Source organism: Larus michahellis, chromosome 3 (assembly GCF_964199755.1).
Source record: "Larus michahellis chromosome 3, bLarMic1.1, whole genome shotgun sequence".
NCBI classification, from domain to species: domain Eukaryota; kingdom Metazoa; phylum Chordata; class Aves; order Charadriiformes; family Laridae; genus Larus; species Larus michahellis.
Genome location: NC_133898.1, coordinates 123,890,447 through 123,910,139, shown reverse-complemented (window position 1 = coordinate 123,910,139; position 19,693 = coordinate 123,890,447). Strand labels below are relative to the sequence as shown.

General features: G+C 42.8%; 1 protein-coding gene across 9 annotated transcripts in view; it reads left to right on the top strand.

The window, feature by feature from the left end:
- Positions 1-3,694: 3,694 nt before the first annotated feature.
- ITSN2 (intersectin 2) overlaps positions 3,695-19,693 on the top strand; it is a 90,215-nt gene continuing 74,216 nt past the window's right edge. For 5 of the 9 annotated variants that reach the window (XM_074581986.1, XM_074581987.1, XM_074581984.1 and 2 more), the window contains exons 1-2: positions 3,695-3,787; positions 16,470-16,533. In XM_074581986.1, the coding sequence (XP_074438087.1) occupies positions 16,503-16,533 (31 nt within the window). In that variant the 5' untranslated portion in view covers positions 3,695-3,787; positions 16,470-16,502. Of the gene's footprint in view, positions 3,788-4,009; positions 4,504-12,400; positions 12,427-15,328; positions 15,420-16,469; positions 16,534-19,693 lie in introns of those variants that run through there. The other 4 variants (XM_074581990.1, XM_074581985.1, XM_074581989.1 and 1 more) reach the window with 4 other exon arrangements.

The window sequence follows — 19,693 nt, the reverse complement described above, 5'->3', positions numbered from 1 at the left end:
GCAATGGTTGAACACTGTGTTTGGTTGTCATTTTTCTAAACTAAGTTTAATAACTTATCTTCAGATGGTAGTATGTTTTCAGACAGGAGTAGAGAAGCAATTTGGGATTTTTTTCAGTATCATATAAGGAGTCTCATCCCCAGTAGTGAAGTAGGCACATATATATCTTTGTTCATATGCCCAGATTAGCAAATCTGCATATTTAAAAAAAAGCCAAACATACTATTGCCTTTGTTTAGCATATGAATTATCTAGTGTGGTGAGAGAGGAATGTTCAACAGCAAGAATGCAAAATATCAAAATATGTAATTAATAGTTGTAACTAGTTGTAAACATTGTTAGGGCACAAAATTGCACATAGTGTTCTAAGGTGTATTCAAAGCTAAGCTGTTCTCCCTTGTTTGTGCTGGAGTTTGCAGCAGAGGCAATGGAGGCAGCAAAGCAGGTAATGAGAGTCACTAAAGGTCATGTTCTAGCTTAGCCATAGGCTTAAGTAGTTGCAGAACTGCAAATAAAATAAAATGAACTAAATATACATTAAAACTCACCCCCTGTATGATTCATCTTCCCTTTGATCATGTGCACAGAACGCATGCCCTACCACACACCCAGGCCCCGGCGCAGCTTCCCAACTCTCCCCCACAGTTATTTTGCATGGCCTTTTGTCCGGGGGGACAAATATCACCCGTTACGTGGCCCAAGTCCATTCGCTTGATGGGACCTGGTGGTAACATTAATTATAGAAGAAAAGAGCTGTGGGGTTCCTTGAGAAGACACCTAGTTCAATGTTCAAGGCAGGATCAGCTGCATTTACCTAACTCCTCAGATATCTGTCTAACCTGTTCTTAAGAGACTTTCTTCCGCTGCCCATCCCAATACTGAACTACTGTAATCAGTAACCTGATCTTTGTCTCCTATGAGAAGAAACATGTTTATCTGGTTTATTGTTATCTTAATCCTCTCTACAATAGCCTTTATGAACCTGTAAACAGTTATGTGCCATGCTAGCACATACCTTCAATCCAAAGCAGCATGTAGGTGTTGCCTGCACAACAAAGTCACGTTTAGAACTATGCTATGTCACTATAATGTGTACTAAACGAATTAAAGGCTGCGTTTTAAGAGACATTATGAAGTAATTCAATTGAGAAATGCCAGATGAGAGACTTTTTAACTGGGCTTCAGAGGAGCCTGTTCTTGACCTAGGGCTGCTCTATTAGCTCCATTATTTGGAATGAAATGAAGCACTGCTCATGCAGGTCACTTCAAAACAGTCAAAGACTGAAGGCCATCTGGTCCAGTGGCCACTGAGTCATTTAAATCACAAAGTCAGCAAGTGCACAGTGAACAACATGTGTTTTAATCCACCTACATGGCAAATATCTATGCATCAAAGACGAGGTTGCTGGCTGTGCATGGGAACAAAAATACAAAGCCTGCTTTGGGGCTGGGAGTGAGGAAGGAGAACACTGTATCTTCAAAGGCAGTAAATCAGATGAGGGCTGAGGAGATCATGAAGGATAAATACATGAATGCAAACTGCCAAAGCAATGTGGCAGCTGTGACAGCAAATGCAAACCTTAGCTGTTTAAGCAAAAATACTGCAGAGTTGTATGTGCTAGTATGTGGCTATGACCATTACATGACACAATAACATGACTGTTCTGGAATCACGATGAATGATAAAAGGTGTAACAAACTGGAAAGGCTCATTAAGAACCCAGAAGAATGAGTCACTGGAAGAATCTGCTCTGTACAAAGGTGATATGTAATTATCTACACAGCAAAAACATAGCAGAAAGGCGCTGTAATCTTCCATATGTAGCAAGATCTATTTGCTGAAGAAGGAAGAGATGTAATGTTTAAAACTGATGGCATTTTTCATGTGTTTCCTTTCTACAGGATTCTTTAATTTTTTAAAAGATAAATCCCTGAAACCCTACATATTTCAGTATGCTGAGCAGTGCCTAGCACCAACTGAATTTAGTTCCTCGTACCCAGCAGGACACACTTCCCATGGAGGAGCACCACCAGCACTCCCAAGGGCCCTGTCATCACTCTCCCAGGAGGGAGATGGCCTCACAGTCTGGAAAAATTAGCTTAACCTGCCAGTCTTTCTCAGGCAGACCAACCAAACCAGAGGAAGCTTTTCAGCTTCCACAAGAAACAAACACTTGAGGTAGGACTGAAATTATTTCAGAGTTTATTACCCTTTTTTGCTAAATCAGAGAATCATAGAATGGTTTGGGTTGGAAGGGACCTTTAAAGGTCATCTAGTCCAATCCCCCTGCAATGAGCAGGGACACCTTCAACTAGATCAGGTCGCTCACAGCCCTGTCTGACCTGACCTTGAATGTTTCCAGGGACGGGGCATCTACCACCTCTCTGGGCAACCTGGGCCAGGGTCTCACCACCATCAATATAAAAAATTTCTTCCTTATATCTACTCTAAATCTTCCCTCTTTTAGTTTAAAGCCATTACCCCTTGTCATATTGAGACAAGCCCTGGTAAAATCATAGAATCACAGAATGGTTCAGGTTAGAAGGGACCTTAAAGACCATCTAGTTCCAACCCCCTGTCATGGGCAGGTACACCTCCCACTAGACCAGGCTGCTCAAAGCCTCATCCAACCTGTCCTTTAACGCCTCCAGGGATGGGGCATCCACAGCTTCTTTGGGCAACCTGTTCCAGCCCCTCACCACCCTCACAGTAAAGAATTTCTTCCTAATATCTAATCTAAATCTCCCCCCTTTCAGTTTAAAACTGTTACCTCTCATCCTATCGCTAGACCTCCTGATAAAGAGTCCCTCCCCATCCTTCCTGTAGGCCCCCTTTAGGTACTGGAAGGCTGCTATAAGGTCTCCCCAGAGTCTTCTCCAGGCTGAACAACCCCAGCTCTCTGAGCCTGTCCTCACAGCAGAGGTGCTCCAGCCCTCTGATCATCTTCATGGCCCTCTTCTGGACCCACTCCAACAGGTCCATTTCCTTCTTATCTTGGGGGTCCCAGAGCTGGACACAGGACCCCAGGTGGGGTCTCACCAGAGCGGAGCAGAGGGGCAGAATCCCCTCCCTCGCCCTGCTGGCCACGCTGCTTTTGATGCAGCCCAGGACGCGGTTGGCTTTCTGGGCTGCGAGCGCATCCAAGTCCTCAGCAGGGCTGCTCTCAATCCCTTCATCCCCCCAAAATATAATAAATACATACAGCTAGAACACTAAAAAAAAAATAATAATTTATGGGGCAGATGGGGAAGGCAATGGTCGGAATCAACAGTGAGAAAAATTTCGGTACGGATGTGGGAGATTTTCTGTCAGTTAAGGTCTTTAACTGGTAGCTCATCATTTCGCATCGGCCACCCCGCAGCGCGGAGGCCGCCGGCCGCGCTGGCAGCAGGGCTCGCCGCCCGGGGTCCCCGCGTCCCCGCCGCCAAGGCCAGCCCGGCCGATGGCCACGGGGCTGCCCTTCCCTCCCGCGGACCCCGCAGCGCTACCGGGGCCGTTTGGGCCAGATCCGAAACCCGGCAACCCGGGGCGAGGCCACCCTCCATGTCGGCTCCCCAGTACCGATGCCCCCCTCGCCCGGGGCTGCCCGCCCGCCTCTCGGGATGCGGCCGAGGGAACGCCGCCAACCCACCACCGCCGCCCTCCCGTGCCCGCCGGCTCCCTCCCCCTCTTCCTTCCCGGGCGGCCCCCGCCTCCGCCGCCATGTTGTGGGGCTGACGCCGCCGCGGGAGGCGGAGGAGGAGGCGGCAGCCCCTGCAGAGCAGGCGCTCACGGGAGGCGCAACAGGTACCGGCGGCGGGGCGGCCTGCGGCTCCTTCGCGCCCCGGCCGGCCTCGTCCCCGGGGGAAGGGAGGCGGGGGGCGAGCTCCGGCGCCGCCGAGCTGTCAGCCCGGCCGCCCCGCGGGCCCTCGCCGCGGGCCCGTGGCGGCGGGTTACGGCTGGCGTCGGCGCTGCCGTGCCGGGGAGCGCCCGTCCCTGCCGTCCTGTGAGGCGAAGGGGCGGGCGTGGGGAGGAACAGTCGGAGTTTCTATTACGCCAAGCGGTTTTATTTATATTTTCCCCCCTATTTGAGGGTGGTGGGGGTCTGTTTGGTTGTTTGGGTTTTTTTCTCTTAAAAATAGCGTTTTGCGTACGTGTCGCCCTGCCGGAGAGGCCGAGAGTCCCCCGGGGGTGGCGGGGCCGGGCGCTGTCAGGGAGCCGGGCTGGGCAGCGGTTCCCCCGCCGCCGTCCCGTCCCTCTCGGGAGCCGCTCCGGCGTTCCTGTGGCAGCTGCTCTTCCCCGCAGCCGGTTCCGTCGCCGGGCCCCGAAGTTTGGCCGCTGAGCTCCGCTGCGGGGCGGGGGAGGGCGGCGATCCGGGCAGGGCTGCCGGTAGCCACGGTAGCTCCTGCCGCTAGCGCTGCTGCTGCTGCTCGCCTTTGCTTTATTACCGCTCTGCGAGGGGAAGGAATACCGGTGTCGGTGCCCAGACAGGCCACTGTCTGCCCAGGCAGCGTCCAGGCGAGGTGAGGTGACTCGGACGTGTTCAGAGACCCCGGGTTACTATCATGATAGCGATTTTTTTTAATTTTCTTTTAGTTACTGTGAAAGCCTGGAGTTTGGAGTTGAACTGGTTTCTGCAGTTAAAGTTTGTAAGCTGTTTTGGCTGTAAATAGGCTGCCTTTCCTTGGTCCCGACTTCGCGCCGCAGCGTGAAGTCATTCAGAAAATAAAATGAGGCTGAGATACCTTGGTTCGGTTCCGTAAACATTCAGATACTATTCTGAATATGCTAAAGTGATTTTCATAGCAGTTGACACTGACATCTGTCACATAGCAGAACTTGAAAGTAGGCTGTGCTTTAGATAGTACCTGTGATCTTTAACTTAGGCTCATAGCAGTTCTCTTAAAACATCACTTGGAAATTCCCCGTCTAAAACGCTGGAATGAGAAGTTACGAGCTGCTTGCCCTTGCGTTCAGGCTGCCCTATTGTATGCATCTCTCCGTTGGGAACGTGATGTTTTTTAAACTTGTTTTTGTTCATGCTTGCCTGTGGTGGCAGCAGCTCCCACGCTTGTGTGTACACAGGAAAACGTACAAAGCAAGTGAAGCAGTACGGCTGTGCCACGGGGTGGGTAACAAACATCACGGGTACATGAAACACAGCTTGCTTTCAACAATTTTAAATTGTTCACCTGAAATTTCGTTGAAATTAGAAGGCTGTAGCTGTAACAAACATCTGTATCCACTGACGCGACAGTGATGTTTTGAATCATGCATGCTCTAGTGACAGAGATTGTAGGGGTTTTTTTGTGTGTGCATGGTTGGACTCCATGATCTCAAAGGTCCTTTCCAACCATAAAGATTCTATGATTCTATGAAGTAATGAGCATTAGGAACTAATTGGATAAATAGCTTCATTCTTCTACTAAACTTTGCTTTTTCCTTGTTTTCACTCTACCTGCCCTGTTTGGTTTGTCTGTATTTTTTTTAATTCTGACTAAGATAGGAGGGCCATTCACACCACCCTGCGTCTGGATATTTAGAGAAACCTTAGTTCAGACTCTGGGCTCTGTATGATGTTAAGAGAATCGCAAGCATCCCTGCAAACATGGATTTAAGCTGCTCCACACTCTCTGTTACACAGAAATTTTGGTCAGATTGGCCTCCTAACTCAGATGCCTAAATTAGATCAAGTGAATATGCTTCTCCTTTTAATTACTATCCTGATGGAATTGCATTTATTTTTTTTTCTCCTCCATCTGTACAGGATCTAGGGTATGGGATGTGTCCCTGACTGAGTTGTTAGCTGCCACTGTAATATAAACAAAAGTATGTCCCTGTGGCACTAACAATAACAAGAATGCGGTACCTATGGCTTGTTTGTGTTAATCACCATATGGGGTTATATACCACAGGTGATGTTCTGCTATCAGAGCTTTATGCCTGCTTATTTTTTTTCACCATTCTTCTCTTGGACAGAGTGAGATAGGTCAAGGCAGAAGTGATCTGTGGATGATTTTGAACTGTGTTGTTGAGGAGGCTTTATTTATTGAGATTCAGGTATTACAGTGATTGGGACCATGGCGGTTCTTACAGTTGTTTGTTTTTTTTTTTTTTACAAATATTTCTGTGGTAGTCTTTAATATTGAGAAGTGAATTAATTTCATGCCACAGCAAAGTGGCCGCTATGAAAAATGAAACTAAGTTCTGTAGGTGATAGTAATTCTTCATTGATCTTCTCATCTGGAGCTGGTGGGACAGCGGTTGAAAAGTGAAAGGTGATGTACGTGCTCCAATTGGGACATCATCGAAAAGCTTTGCAGCCCTTGAGAACAGGTGTCTGTCAGGAAAAGACCTTGTGATTAGTTCCTGAAGAGCAGTGTAGTTCAGGCCACTAGTTCCTGTTGCAAATTGAGCCAGAGGTGTCTGGTGTGAGAGATAACCCGTTAATTAACAGTTTACAAGTAAGGTGTCTGCTCTTAGTTCAAACGATTTAGCTTGATCAGCATGTAAAATTTGTGCAAACAGGACTTCATGGGATTTTCTTTTAAAGTCTGGATTTGTTCTCTTTGCCTTTTTAAAACTGGTTCAAAAGTTGGACGTGTTTCCTTTCAAGTGAAAACAGGCCAGAAATGAACATTAAAAGTAAAGATCTCCAATATCTCGGTTTTTAAAATAGCTTTTAACTGCTTCCATTTGCTTTTACTTACCTAAAATGTTATCATGGAATAATTTAATTTTGAAGGAACTTCAGGAGATCGTCTGGTCCAACCCTCACTAAAAGCACGGCCAACTTAGATCAGGTTGCTCAAAGCCATGTCTGGTTGTGTTTGGACTACCACCAAGGGTAGAGATCCCACAACCTCGTGGAGCAGCCCTCTCCAGTTTGGTATCCAAACTTGCTCAGAATGCATCCCATCCCATTGCCCAGATTGTCAGTGGAGACATTAAACTGTACTGGACATGGTATCAACCCCTGGGGAACGTCATTAGTTCCAACCAGTTGGATTTTGGACTACTGATCATGGTAGCGGTCAAGCTGGTTTTCCATCCAGTTTACACTAGCCTATTCAAACTGTATTTCACCAGTTTGGCTCTAAGGATACTGTGGGAGACCTTGTTGAAAACCTTTGTAAAGTCAAAACAAGCTGCTCTGCCCTTATCCACAGAGCTGCTCATCTCAACACAGAAAGCTGTAAGATGTGTCAGGCATGGTTCATCCTGGAAAGGTGCATGTTGGCAGTTTCCCGTCACCTTCTTGTTCTTCAAGCATCTGTAAATGGCTCCCAGGAGGATTTGCTCCATAACCTTTCCAGGGACTGAAGTCACACTTAGCAGCCTTTCATATTGTTGAACTGTCCCTTTTGCCTTTCCGGAAGATCGGTGTGATATTTGCTTTTTTCCAGTTTTGACTTCTGAAAGCTACTTTGAGTTCAGTGGAATGCTGTGTCTCTTGGGAAGGTATTCAATGATGGATCCTGCTATGTTTTTAAGTTTTGGGGGGAAGCTTGACATAAACATAGTCCCTTTGTGAAAATTGTGAGAGCAGGAGGTTGTTGACTTTGTGAATTCGTGGTGTTCCTTTTAGATTGGAGGGCTCATTTCATGTGGCTGAATGATGTGGGAAAGTCAGTGACCTTTTTGGTCTTAGGCGATGATTGGTGATTATAAAGATAAGAAAGATAATGTAGAGCTAATTAGAGAATTCTCTTTTTATGACTAACTGATCTATTTCAAGCACTGTCACTTGTCAGTAAAACACTTAAAGCGTACTTTGAAGTTCAGAGGTTGACTCTAGGTATGGGGTGAAACAGGGTAGTTACTATATTCTTTTTAGCTTTAAAAACACATTATCACCCTTTAACCTCACCTTTAAAAACTGCATTTTCCTTGTGTACCCTGCTTGGTGATAGATGATGCAATGATTATTTGGAGGGGAAGCGCTCCTGTTAGAGTGCCTGGTCAGATTTTTGGAAGTGCTAAGCAGCTGTTTTAAGTGATCCCGAAATTTTCAGGTGCTTTGTTGCAAATACTGCAGATGCCCGAATTACCTCTGGAAATCTGTTTTGGAATCCTGATCAGTGTAGAACTGGGAGGCTTATCTCTACATGTAAGTTCAAGTTCCTTCCAGTGATGGACAGGTGTAAACTGATATTTTAAGCCAGCTGTGAGCGGTGCCACTAGTGAAGCGTTGTTTTCTGCAGTGTTGGCCATCTGACTCTGATCAGGTGTAAGCTTGTGTTGAAGTTTTTCTCGTGGTTAGTATACTTAGAGCTGCTTTTAGCCATGTGGGTTCTCTGGTGTCTAATATTGGTACTCAAACATACAGCAGTATTTCTCATTGGTGGTGGGGCACTAAATTTGATAGTGTCTTTTCTGTCTGGTTGCCTGTTTTCCTGAATCTTGTAGGCAGTTAAGATCTTTGCAGTGTTCACCCTTCTGTTGAGTTTGGTTTCATGCTGGGTGATGGGTTTCATCAAAGGACATATCAAATACTTATGTCTCATGCCCTTAGGAAGCCAAGCTAGGAATTTAAGCATGCTGGTTACTAGCACATAACTCCTTTCATTGATTGTGCATCAGGATTTATTTTATTCCTTTTTTGTTCTCAGATTTATTTAAGGATAAGTCTTTCTCTAGAAAAAAAGGCAGGTGATTTTATTTCATGAAGCGTCTTTGATTCTTCTTACATCCACCCATACTTGGTTTTATGGCCTATTGCAAGATTATACAGAGACTGTAGTAACTTGTTTTTCTGGTACTGTTGTGCCACTAGCATCAGCTGTTCAAAAAGTTAGGATCAGGTCACATAAAAATCACAAAGTAAAAGTGGAGCTGATGAAATTTCATTTTTCTTCAAATTCAGAATGTTTAAGACTTTGTCAGGATAGGAACGCAGCCTGGCCAGGTTGGTTACTTGGATCCTGGATTTAAAGTAATGGATTGAACATCAGGATATAGATGAGCACAGTGTTGTGTAACTCTCATTTTCAGAACACTGCATGAAATTCAAATGGTGTAACACGATGACAGTAGCAGCACAAAGCATTGGAATTACCTAATAGAGGACAATTACCTGAGAACTATTTTTAAACATTTTTGCGGTTACAGGCAGTTGAAAAAACATGGGTGATCCAGATAAGTCACAGCTTCTTTGGAACAGCGATTCCGAGAGCAGCCAGTTTGACTCGACATTTGTGATATGGGAGGTTGCTGCTTCAGCTTCAGGAGTAACAGATGATAATTCTGAGCTGGCTCTTCTAGTGAAAATTTTCAAGGCTGATGCAAGTGGAGCTTGTGAAATGCTGTGGCATCAGTATGAGTGATATCTGCAGTTAGTGATTCAGCAGCATACACATGAAGTAAGGGAAGAACGGGAAATGGGAGTTACTCTTCTTTGTTTCTAAAAATATTACAATTGGAATGCAAAAAAAAAATGACCTATTATGGCTAAGATAATAAATGTATCGAAACTCAGAGCTGCTTTAAAGAATACTTTTAGTCTTAACTTTCAAAGGTCAAGAATTTTACTAGTCAAAATCCAAAACTGTCTTGCTTTTTCCATTGCACGTAGTGTAGTCTTAATATTAGGAGTTTCTTAAGGTAGGACAAGTGTCTTTCTAACTGAGATATACTTTTGCTCATAGGGACTTTACACATAGCGTTGAGATCTGTGTCTAAACCAGGTGGTAATTGATTCCTTAAGTTCATGAAATTAATTTGTAATGGTCAAAACATTATTCCTGTATGCTGCAGAGCTCAGTGTTGAAGGTTAAGAGACCAAATTTCAGCTCGACTGCCTTGTGCTGATCTTTCTTTTCTCTCCCACAGGGCTTCCCTGGTTTTTGTTTTATCTAAGATAGACTACATTTCTTTGCTTTACAGGCCACTTGTGGCCTGGCTCCTCTCTGCTTGTCATCTCATTCAGTTTTGGGAAGTTAAGCTGGACAGGTTTTGTGCACCTGCCCAGCTTTCAAAAATAGCGAAAGATTCTTCTCTGCTGAGCCTAGAAGAATTCTGTATCTTTTGGTTTATGCTTAGCTATATCAGTCCATTAGATGTTCTGTATATTTTGCACTGTTATCTAGGACTGAAAGCCAAGGAACAAGTTAAGTAGCAGCTCTTGCATCATAAGGAGGAGATGACATAAGAATTCTGCTGTTAGTTTTTGCTCTGTTAGGAGGCAGATTTTGCTTGTGCTTCTGACATAAGGACGCGACGGGGCTCATAATTTCCTCTAAGATGGCAAGATTTCAAATGGATAAGTTCATAAGTAACATATCCTGAATGTTCCAGTCATGGTTGAAGTAAGAAAATAAATCATGTATGAGATTTCTGTTTCTTATGTTTTGCCTAAGCCCACATTGACATATGTTAAGGGTTGCAGTGTGGAAGTTGAGAGCTGCAGGTTTCAAGGTGCGTGAACCTCGCAGAATAGAATCTTAGGGCTTTTGTACGATGCTTGCAAATAATTAGATGTGAGAATTGTGTGTCTCAAAACAGGATCCTGGAAAAACAGCATATGGAGTGCAGAGTCATGTAAATTAGAAAGTAGGAAGCAAAAAAGACAAGAGTATATTTTAAGTTACCACCCGTTCAGGAGCAAGTGTATCTCACTCAGCTTTCTGGAAAGGTTATGATATGCAGCCTGGAGTTCCTTGTCAAAAGTAAAAGCTCAGAGCCTTTAAGAAAAAAACCCCTCATAAATAATTTACCTTCTGCTTTTTTCTTTTTAAGCAAAGCAGGCAGAGGTGGTGATGTCTCTCTCTATCTGGGATCAGGTTAGTGAACGTATTCTTCCAGGGTGTGGCAGAGCTGGGTTCAGTTCCCATCTTTTCCTGAGGAAGTTCGTGTATGTGTCTGCTGGGAGAAGGGCCAGGGATTTAAATAGTGAGCTTCCTGAAGTGGCATTCCCGGTCCTTCCTTCAAAATTTCTTCTTCTTTGCAAAGGGACCTGTGACGTTCTGGCTTAATAGTAGAGAATTTTGTGTAGGATGTTGAAGTCCTGAGTTGACGTTACTATTCCAGACACTGTGCTTGGGTTTCCTTAAACAACCATGTAATAAAATGCGGGAAAGCCTCCTGGGAGGAAGGAAAGATGGCTTTAAATCTCCAGAGACAGAGGAGGGAGTTCAACTGGGTCTTGATAGTTTGGATGGGTGCTGCCACCACTGAGCAGCTGTGTAAGAAGGGGTATAAACCCACCAATACTGACCACACAACTATGTCTTTTAAATGGAAATGGAAGTTCTTGTATTTTGCATGGCATGTATTTTGCGTGGTGAGTATATTCACCAAATCTGTTAGTTGGGCAAGGTGGGCAGAAGGATATTTGTCAGAACTTTTTTTGTGTGTGTTCTGTCGTAATCACTGTTTGGAAGGAAGTTGCTCTATAACAGTGAGCAAGGAATAGACTTTGTACCATAGGGTTAAGAAGTAAAATATTTAACGCTTTTTTTTTCTTTTTTCTTTCTCGAAATGTCAAAATATTAACTAAGGCTTGCAGTACTCTTATCCGCAGTCACAGAGGGGAGCAGGAAGAGCTAGCGCTTTGCTAGCTACCCGGCGTCGACTTCTTGGTTTTGTTACTGATGTCATTGGTTTGTTATCAGAGTGGGTGGACTTTGTGAAGCTGGCCACGGTACATTTTGAAAAGGCCGTGTCACTGTGTATAACTCCGCTGTATAAAGGAGATAAATTCTTGGCCTGCCAAGATGTTGTGTTGGTTTTCTTTTCCTTTTTTTTTTTTTTTTTTTAATTGGTAGACTTTTCTACTTATATGTCTTGAACAAAGAGAAATTCTAGACTCTGCTGGTTTGTAATGCCTTACTAATGCTTATTAGTCTCTGATTTTTCAAGAGGATAATCCTAAAAAAGCACATAACAACTACATGGGCTATTATACTGTCACAGTTTGCTTTGCAAATACTAATGAGTAGTCTTTGTGTGGTCCACTTCTACATCTGTTGCAAAGAGTAAATTGGTCAACTAGTACCACAACCTCTGTCTTTGCTAATTGTTTTTTACAGCAAAAATCTGCAATATATCTTTTTTTCTGTCCTTGAGAAAGGCAAAAGAGTACTAGTGTGCCCACACAAACTGCTTCTGTGGTAATTGCTGTCTTCCAGTTAAACCTGGTGGGACAGAGCCTGGTGCACCAGACCTTCGTTCCTACTAAAACTATGTGGCTGTGTTTTTTCTGAGAAATGCTTGGGGGAAAAGTATAAATATTAACAAAGATTGTGGTAAGACTGTTCTTCATAAAATGGCAGTGTGCCTATGTGAAAGAAGCTTTTTCTTTTCCTTTTCTTCTACAGCCTGTCCAGCTCTAATGCTTTCAGCATGGTTGTAAGGTCCTCCCTCCTTGCAGCCTCCTCATTTCTTTCCTCAGCTCGTATCAACTATAATGGACACTGAGAAAGGCAGCAGAAGTTGCAATTTGGCGGGTCAGTTTGTGAAAACAATTAGTGCTTTAAACATAGGGACTAGTCAGATGGTTTGTTTACAAGAACTTGCTGTTCTGCTGTTTAAATGTAACATCCAAGTTTTCCTGTTTTCACCCTAAATGGCAGCAGGCTTAATGGCATCTACAGTGTTCAGAGGGACGTTTGATCCATTTTTGTTACAACGCGGATTTTTCTGCTGTGACTGCCACTGCTTCTCTGGACTGGTGTCTGAGTTCACCAAGCATCTCTTCTAGAACATTTTGCAGAAACAAATAATTTTCTGTGAGATATTCTGGTTGTGATGGCCATTTCATCTGTATCATCCATTTGGGATACTGATTATAATATTTTCTTGAGATTTTTTTTCTTCAGCAAGCATTTTTATATGGCATTGGGTTTCTCTGCGGTAAGTGTGTAATAAGGTTCTTCGGAAATTTACAGCTTTCACTGCAATTAATGATTAAAAGTTACCAGAGTTGTTCTAAAAAAAGTAAGTTTGGCCTAAAGAGAGAATATTTTGCCGAGATTTCCCCTGGTAAATAAATGGTGCACACCTGTGTCCTAAAGATGCAAGGTGCTTTTACAGATGGCGACTAGAGACACTTCATCTGGAATTTGTGAAAATAAACTGTTTTTAACTTCAATATACACGTAATATCCAAGCCTTTGAGGAGTGCTGAGAGCAAGTTGCATTCTTTGGGAAGGATTGTTTCCACAGACCTTTGAAAAATGTGTGTAAACTTCGAGTTTACTGGGCTGTTTCCTCCTTCCCTAAAAAATTGAATGAGGGGAAATTATGTTGCAGCGATACTTTTATTTTTCCTTTTTGTACCTCTTGGTACAATTTCATAATCTGTCACCAGAGAACGTTGGTGTCTGAGTGAAACGGAGCTGTGCAAAGGGGTAGAATGGGGTCTCAGTGCTGATTTGATCTGAAATCCTGCAAAAATCCTGTTTGTGATTCCTGGTTGCTCCTGTAAGTTCTTAATTTTTAGTATTATTTGTGAGCATTAATGCATGAGGTTTTTGTTGCCCTTCCAGTCTAGTGTTTTAAAATATGACAAGATCTGCCTATAGACATAGTAGTGAGACGACAGAGCTAAATTGTGATTTAATCTCATCACATTAGTGTAATGTACTCTTAATATACATCTGTTGGGCAGTTCCCTCTTGTGTTTGGACCTAAGGTTGGTGCATCTACATGGCAATGCCCAGTGGGGACCTGTGAGGCTGGGTCAGCCCAGGCCTGTACTGTGTGCCGTTTTGGGTTCCACAATGTAAGAAAGATACAAAAATACTAGAATGTGTCTGAAGGAGGGCAACGAAGATGGTGAAAAGACTAGAGGGCACGACTTAACAAGGAGTGGTTCAAGGAGTGGTTCTAGGTTTGTTCAGCTTAGAGAAGAAGAGACCAAAGGGTGACCTCATTGATGCCTACAGCTCCCTCATGATGGGGAGCGGGGAGGGAGGTGCTGGTCACTTCTGTCTGGTGTCCGGTGGTAGGACATGAGGGAATGGCTTAAAGCTGTGTCAGGAGAAGTTCAGATGAGATATTAGGAAAAAGTTCTTCACTGAGAGGGTGGTCAAGCACTGGAACAATCTCAGTGGGGAAGTGGCCCAACACTCATGGCCCCAAGCTGCTGAGTGTTCTAGAAGTGTTTGGACAACACAGTATGGTTTACCATACGTGATACATGGTTTAACTTTTAGATTGCTCTGTGTGGAGTCAGAAGTTGGACCTGATGATCTTTGTGGGTACCCTCCAACTCGGGATAGTCTACAGTTGTGTGATTCTGTTGTAATTAGTAATTTAAAAAACGCTGAAAGCAATCTGAAAATAAGAGAATAAAATACGTTGGAGGAAAGATCAAACGTGGCTTTTGGCCAATAATGCTGTGATTCTGCAACAAGTCATGAGCAGGTGGAAGTTTGTGTCAACGCAGAGCTCTGCTGAGCTTTGCCCTGTTGATTCTGGGGATGTTCTCCAGCATCCCGCTTCCATGTCGTGGTTTCAGCTTCTCTTTTAGCCCTCCTTGACAGAACAGCTTCTGCAGAGAAATGTGTTCTAGAAATGTTTAACACCACTAGAAGCATTTGTTGGGAAAGCTGTTACAGGTTTCAAGTGTCCCTTGGTATATTGCTGGTAAGGCCTAGGAAGGGATGCTGGAAGCAACCTAAATATTCCCCAATTTATTTGATAATTCCTGTCTTGGAATAGACCCATGCTTCCTTTTTTCATCTTTCTGCAGCTGATACCTAGTGACACCCTGAGAGGTCGTTTGGACTCACCAATCGTTCTATTTTTTAAAAAAAGTAGTACATAAAAATACATATTTATGTATGTATGTATATATTTATGTGTGTATATATGTGTGCATATATATATACACAAGTGTACGTATAATGTATCTGTATATATATATAAAACGCCCTAGAATGTCAAGTGTATTAGTAACACTGGTCTGTAATGTGACAGGTTTTTTTAAAAGAGTAATGAAAAAAATAATTGTTCATTCCTCACTGGGCAGATATGTAAGCAACACAAGGCAAGATAACTTCAGATTAAATACTGGTTTTCATTCGTTTTGGGGGCCGGGTGCGCATATGGCTATGAGGTTTACAAATGGCCCAGTGAGAATGAATGACTTGTGGCCTATTACGGTAGCATGAATTTATATGTTATAATAATGTAAAATATAGGGAGGATGGTTGACAACTGATCGCAGACATTTTTATTGCTATTGCAGAAATGTGCAGAAAAAAGTACAAATAACTACAAAAAGTGCTCTCCACATGTAAAACTTGAGTGCTTGCCAGTTGTGTGATTTTTGTGATGAGCTGGGCAGGAGTTTCCTTGCGGGGGGAGTGAGTGTAGGGGATGTGATACTTCTGTGCTTAGTATTAAAATCTGTGGTTGTATTGGGAGGTGAAGGGATTTTTTAGTGGGGAGAGAAGGTTTGGTATCTGAAGAGGGAGTGACAGAGGCATCTGAGGTATGATTACTTTTTTATTTTCTTTTATTAAAATAAAAATCTAACTTTTGTGGTTGCATCCTGAACAGTAGTTTCTCCATGTAGAGTGGAGGATAATTATGTATAAATTTAAATACTTCACTAAAATTATGTCATCTAAAGCAAAAGCTCATTTCATTGCCTTAGTTCCGCATTTGTAAAGCGGGGCTTTTGCTTATCCCTCAGATAAGTATTAGTGAATATTTTGCAATTCTAAAGATTTGATAACATTAATACAGGTATTTTTGAAAGGATACCTATTAGAAAAACAAAATAAGTCTTAGTGCTCTTTATTTTTTTATTATGAAAGTAAATTGTATTGAGATCCCTTTAAATGCTGCTTTTGAGCTTTTATGCAATAGCTCCAGAAAAGGACTAACTTCACCGTGTTGGTTATGGAAAACTGGCTGACTGCAAATTTTTATTAGTACAAATCATTTTTTTCAGAATACATCATGTAAGAGTGTTTTCTTTGTAAATTGTTTGTGGAGTAGTGGAAGGGATGAATTTGAATAATGGCTATTCTTCCACTTTTCTCAGCAGAGGCGTTCAGTTATGGAGCTGTGCATTGAACTTTTTTTTTTTTTTTTTTTTTTAATGATATGCATAAATATTTACCAGAGAGAGCTGGAAAAGATCCGTGAGGACCCCAGGTCTGTCCGCCTGCCAGGAGAGGGCTGTTCTCCAGACCATATGTTCTGACATGTTGTCAACTGTTCGTGTACATTATGCAGCAGTTGCTAAACAGTTGGTACTGTTTTCCTTTAAGAATGTGCCACTAGATTCAGGACCGCACTGCATACCCTATTAAAAAAAAAATCGAAAAAAAAATAGAAAAAAAATTAAAAAAAAAATTCCCCCACCCCCTCGCAAATGTAAATTCAGCTTGTTCAGCAGCAGCCTGAAGCCGGGCATTGTTTGCTATCGGAAGTGTGAGCTGAAGGGGACAGGCATTCCCCCTGCTCAGCGGGAGCGCGCGGCTACGTTTTGCCCTTGTTGCATTATTAATGGCACGATGTTTTTATGTTGCAGATGGCTAAGAGCTAGCAAGGCATATTCAAGACCATGATGGCTCAGTTTCCCACAGCCATGAATGGTGAGTACCTCGGGTCGGTTTGTTTAGGTAGGGGTTGGGAGCATTTGTCTTTATTTTATTACTATTTTTTTTTTTTAATATGCTGATTTTAGTACCTGCAGCAGCATTATGGTCAGTTTGCTGCAGATTGCCTCCTGTAGCCTAACTTGTACTGTAAGACTGGGGGAAATTCAGTAGAAGCATTACTGCAGTGTAATTTGGTGTAGAGATACGCCTGGAGCATCTAGTAATCTCAGATCATTTAAAGGGTTGAGGAATGTGTGACTTGTAGTGTGAATACTGTCTGACTTCAAGTGGGGAATGTGCTAAGTAATAGTTGATTAAACTTGCATACCTCTTCTGTTACATAATTCAGCACAAAGTGTGTTTCACTATGATGTATTGTGCTATTTATTTTAAAGCAAAACGTTTGAACGTGTTAAGCAATTTGCTGCATTGACAAAAATAATCAGTCTTTCTCAAGGAAAAAAAAAAGTTGATAATTTTCCTCTTGATTCTGTGCCCTATCTACTATAGAAACTTTTGGATTTGTTTCTTGGTGAATTCCTTTCAAAGACATATGAGAGTTAAAACTTTAAAATTGCTTGTGCTTGTATGTTTGTGGTGGAGCTCTTTATTTCTAGAGCAAGCTTATTTGTGAAGACACAATTTGCAAATATCTGCTGAGAAATTTGATGCTTACATGTTGTTGTTTACAGAGCTGGCCAAAATGAAAAGGCAAGTATAGGAACAATGTCTTGCACTTCAGATATTCCAGACAGAGAATATTTCTCTTGATAAAAACAGGGAAATAGATATAAGAAAAAGTATTTATCTCATTTATCTGTGAAGGTTACTGCAGGACTAAGAGGTCTTACTTAACTAATTTAGGAAATCATCACTGCTGAGTAAGGGGAAGTGGTTTTTTGCAGGAGAATGTTCAGATTTCAAATTAAACCTCTGTTTTACACGTCTGTGTCATGTGCGCATAAAACATTTTGTGCAAAAGTAATTGGTGTGATCAACACCTTTCTTTATGCAGTCAGCTGCAGTTTGTTCTAGACTTTGTTTCCCAGACTTAACAATAAGAGAAGTAAAAGGAGTCATTCATAGAGTTAACAATAAAAGAGAAGTAAAAGGAGTCAATATATTGTATATAAATAGGGGAAAATCTAAAAACCAGGGTTTTTTTCCCACTTCTTGGACATAATGAAAAAGCTTTTTTTTTTTTTTTTTTTAAAATTACCACATGGTTTTTGCTCCTTAATTTAAAACAAACAAATAAAAACTCTCTTTATGGAGGATACAAATCTGTGTTCTTGGCTGTCTCCAGGGTTGATTTATGCATAAACTATTTTAGGTTTTGGTTTAGTCTTTTTAGTTTGGCTTTTTACTCCTTGGTTCTGGTGGAGCATTGCAAGCGTGTTGACAGCACTGAGCACATCCATGACTTGGTCTCAGAAGTCTGTTAGTTTGGGAGAGCAGTGCTCTTTCCTTGCTCTGAAATCCCTTGGGCAGTACTCCCATTGCTCCCAAGAGGAATGGTGCCACAAGCTGCAGCTTTTCCCCTCGCAGAGTTTTACTGTGTTGAAAAACATAGTAAGAGAACGCGAGTAAGAGAGGTACCGGGCTGTTATTGCTCCTCACAGAATATTTGAATGTGTATAGTTTTGCAGCCATATTTCTTACCAGAATTGATTAAATCTCAGATAAGTCAGATGGGAGAAAAAATAGTTTGAATGTGGGGAAATACTGAGCGACCTTTGCTGTTCAAATTGTTCTTCTCTAGTCTGTGTTCCTCTTCCCTGCTACTTACTGCTGTTTGCATTTAAAGTAGATCACCTGCATTTACCACTCATTGCTCAGTGGAAACCTCTAATGATGTTGTTAGACCTTGGTGGTGACTTCAACCAGGAGATGAGGAATGAGGTTATGCATGAGGCAGCTGAACCATTAGACATTGCTGCAGCCTGAGAGCGCTGGCTGCCTGCCACCTCCCAGTATGAGCAGAGCCTTGCCCCTTTCTGTTTGTGTCCTACTGGGGGGGAAAATGGTGGTTTTCTTCTTTGGGAGGGGAGGGGGGGGCGGGAGGAACCACTTGTAATCTTATCAAGGTACAATATCCTTAGCTTTTAGTTCCTTCGTAATGTAAGGCATGAAATAGTTTCTGCTTCAGGGTGGCAGAGCACTGGAACAGGCTGCCCAGAGAGGTGGTGGAGTCTCCAACTCTGGAGACATTCAAAACCCGCCTGGACATGTTCCTGTGTAACCTGCTCTAGGTGACCCTGCTCTGGCAGGGGGGTTGGACTAGATGATCTCCAGAGGTCCCTTCCAACCCTATGATTCTATGATTCTATGATTATTTTTGGCATTCAGAAAAGTGAGGGGAGAGCATGGAATGGGTGTGCGTACAAGTGAGTGATTACGCGATACAGGGCGACACGGTCCCAGGGTGAGTTTGAGAACTCCAGGGTTCAAATGACAAAGCATGATACTCAGTCTCAAACAAATACAAGTAGAAGATGCTACAGCACTTTATTTACCAACCTAAGCAGAGAAAGGGATGTCTGCGCAGGACTTCAAGAAGGAAGGGTGAACAAGTCGTGTGCTTGAGTTCCAGTTGGGAGACTCGACTTCATTGGGGACACCTTGAGCTGTTACTCAGAATATACCTCCACCAGAGCAGGCTTCCGAGGCTGTCCAGCCTCAGCATGAAGCTGATGGCCAAACTGCGTGTTATACTGAGAACTGGCATACTCTTTTTTAGTTACGTGGCCATATGTAAACTAGAACTTGTTGAGGTATTGTGTGCTCTAGGGGCACATGCTTTTGCTAGACCGCTTACCTTTCTTCTCTAAAGTCATAAAAGGACGCAGTGAAAAGAAAGGAGTTCCCTTTGACCCTTCATTTCTGTCCAAGGTGACCTTTGTGGATGCCTTACTAACAGGCTGGAAATTCAAAGAGGAAAAGTAGGACTGAAAGAGCGCATGTTGATTTGTCTGGAACTCGGGGCAGACCTGCTAGTTTTTACAAATTTATCTCCCGTGCAAAATGTAAAGGTTATAATGACATTTTACATGAACAGACAAGGCTGAGTAACCTGTTTCTTCTTATGTAGAAAGGCTGCCAATTACAAAACATAAATAACAGCACCAGATGGATAACAGACATTTACCTCTGT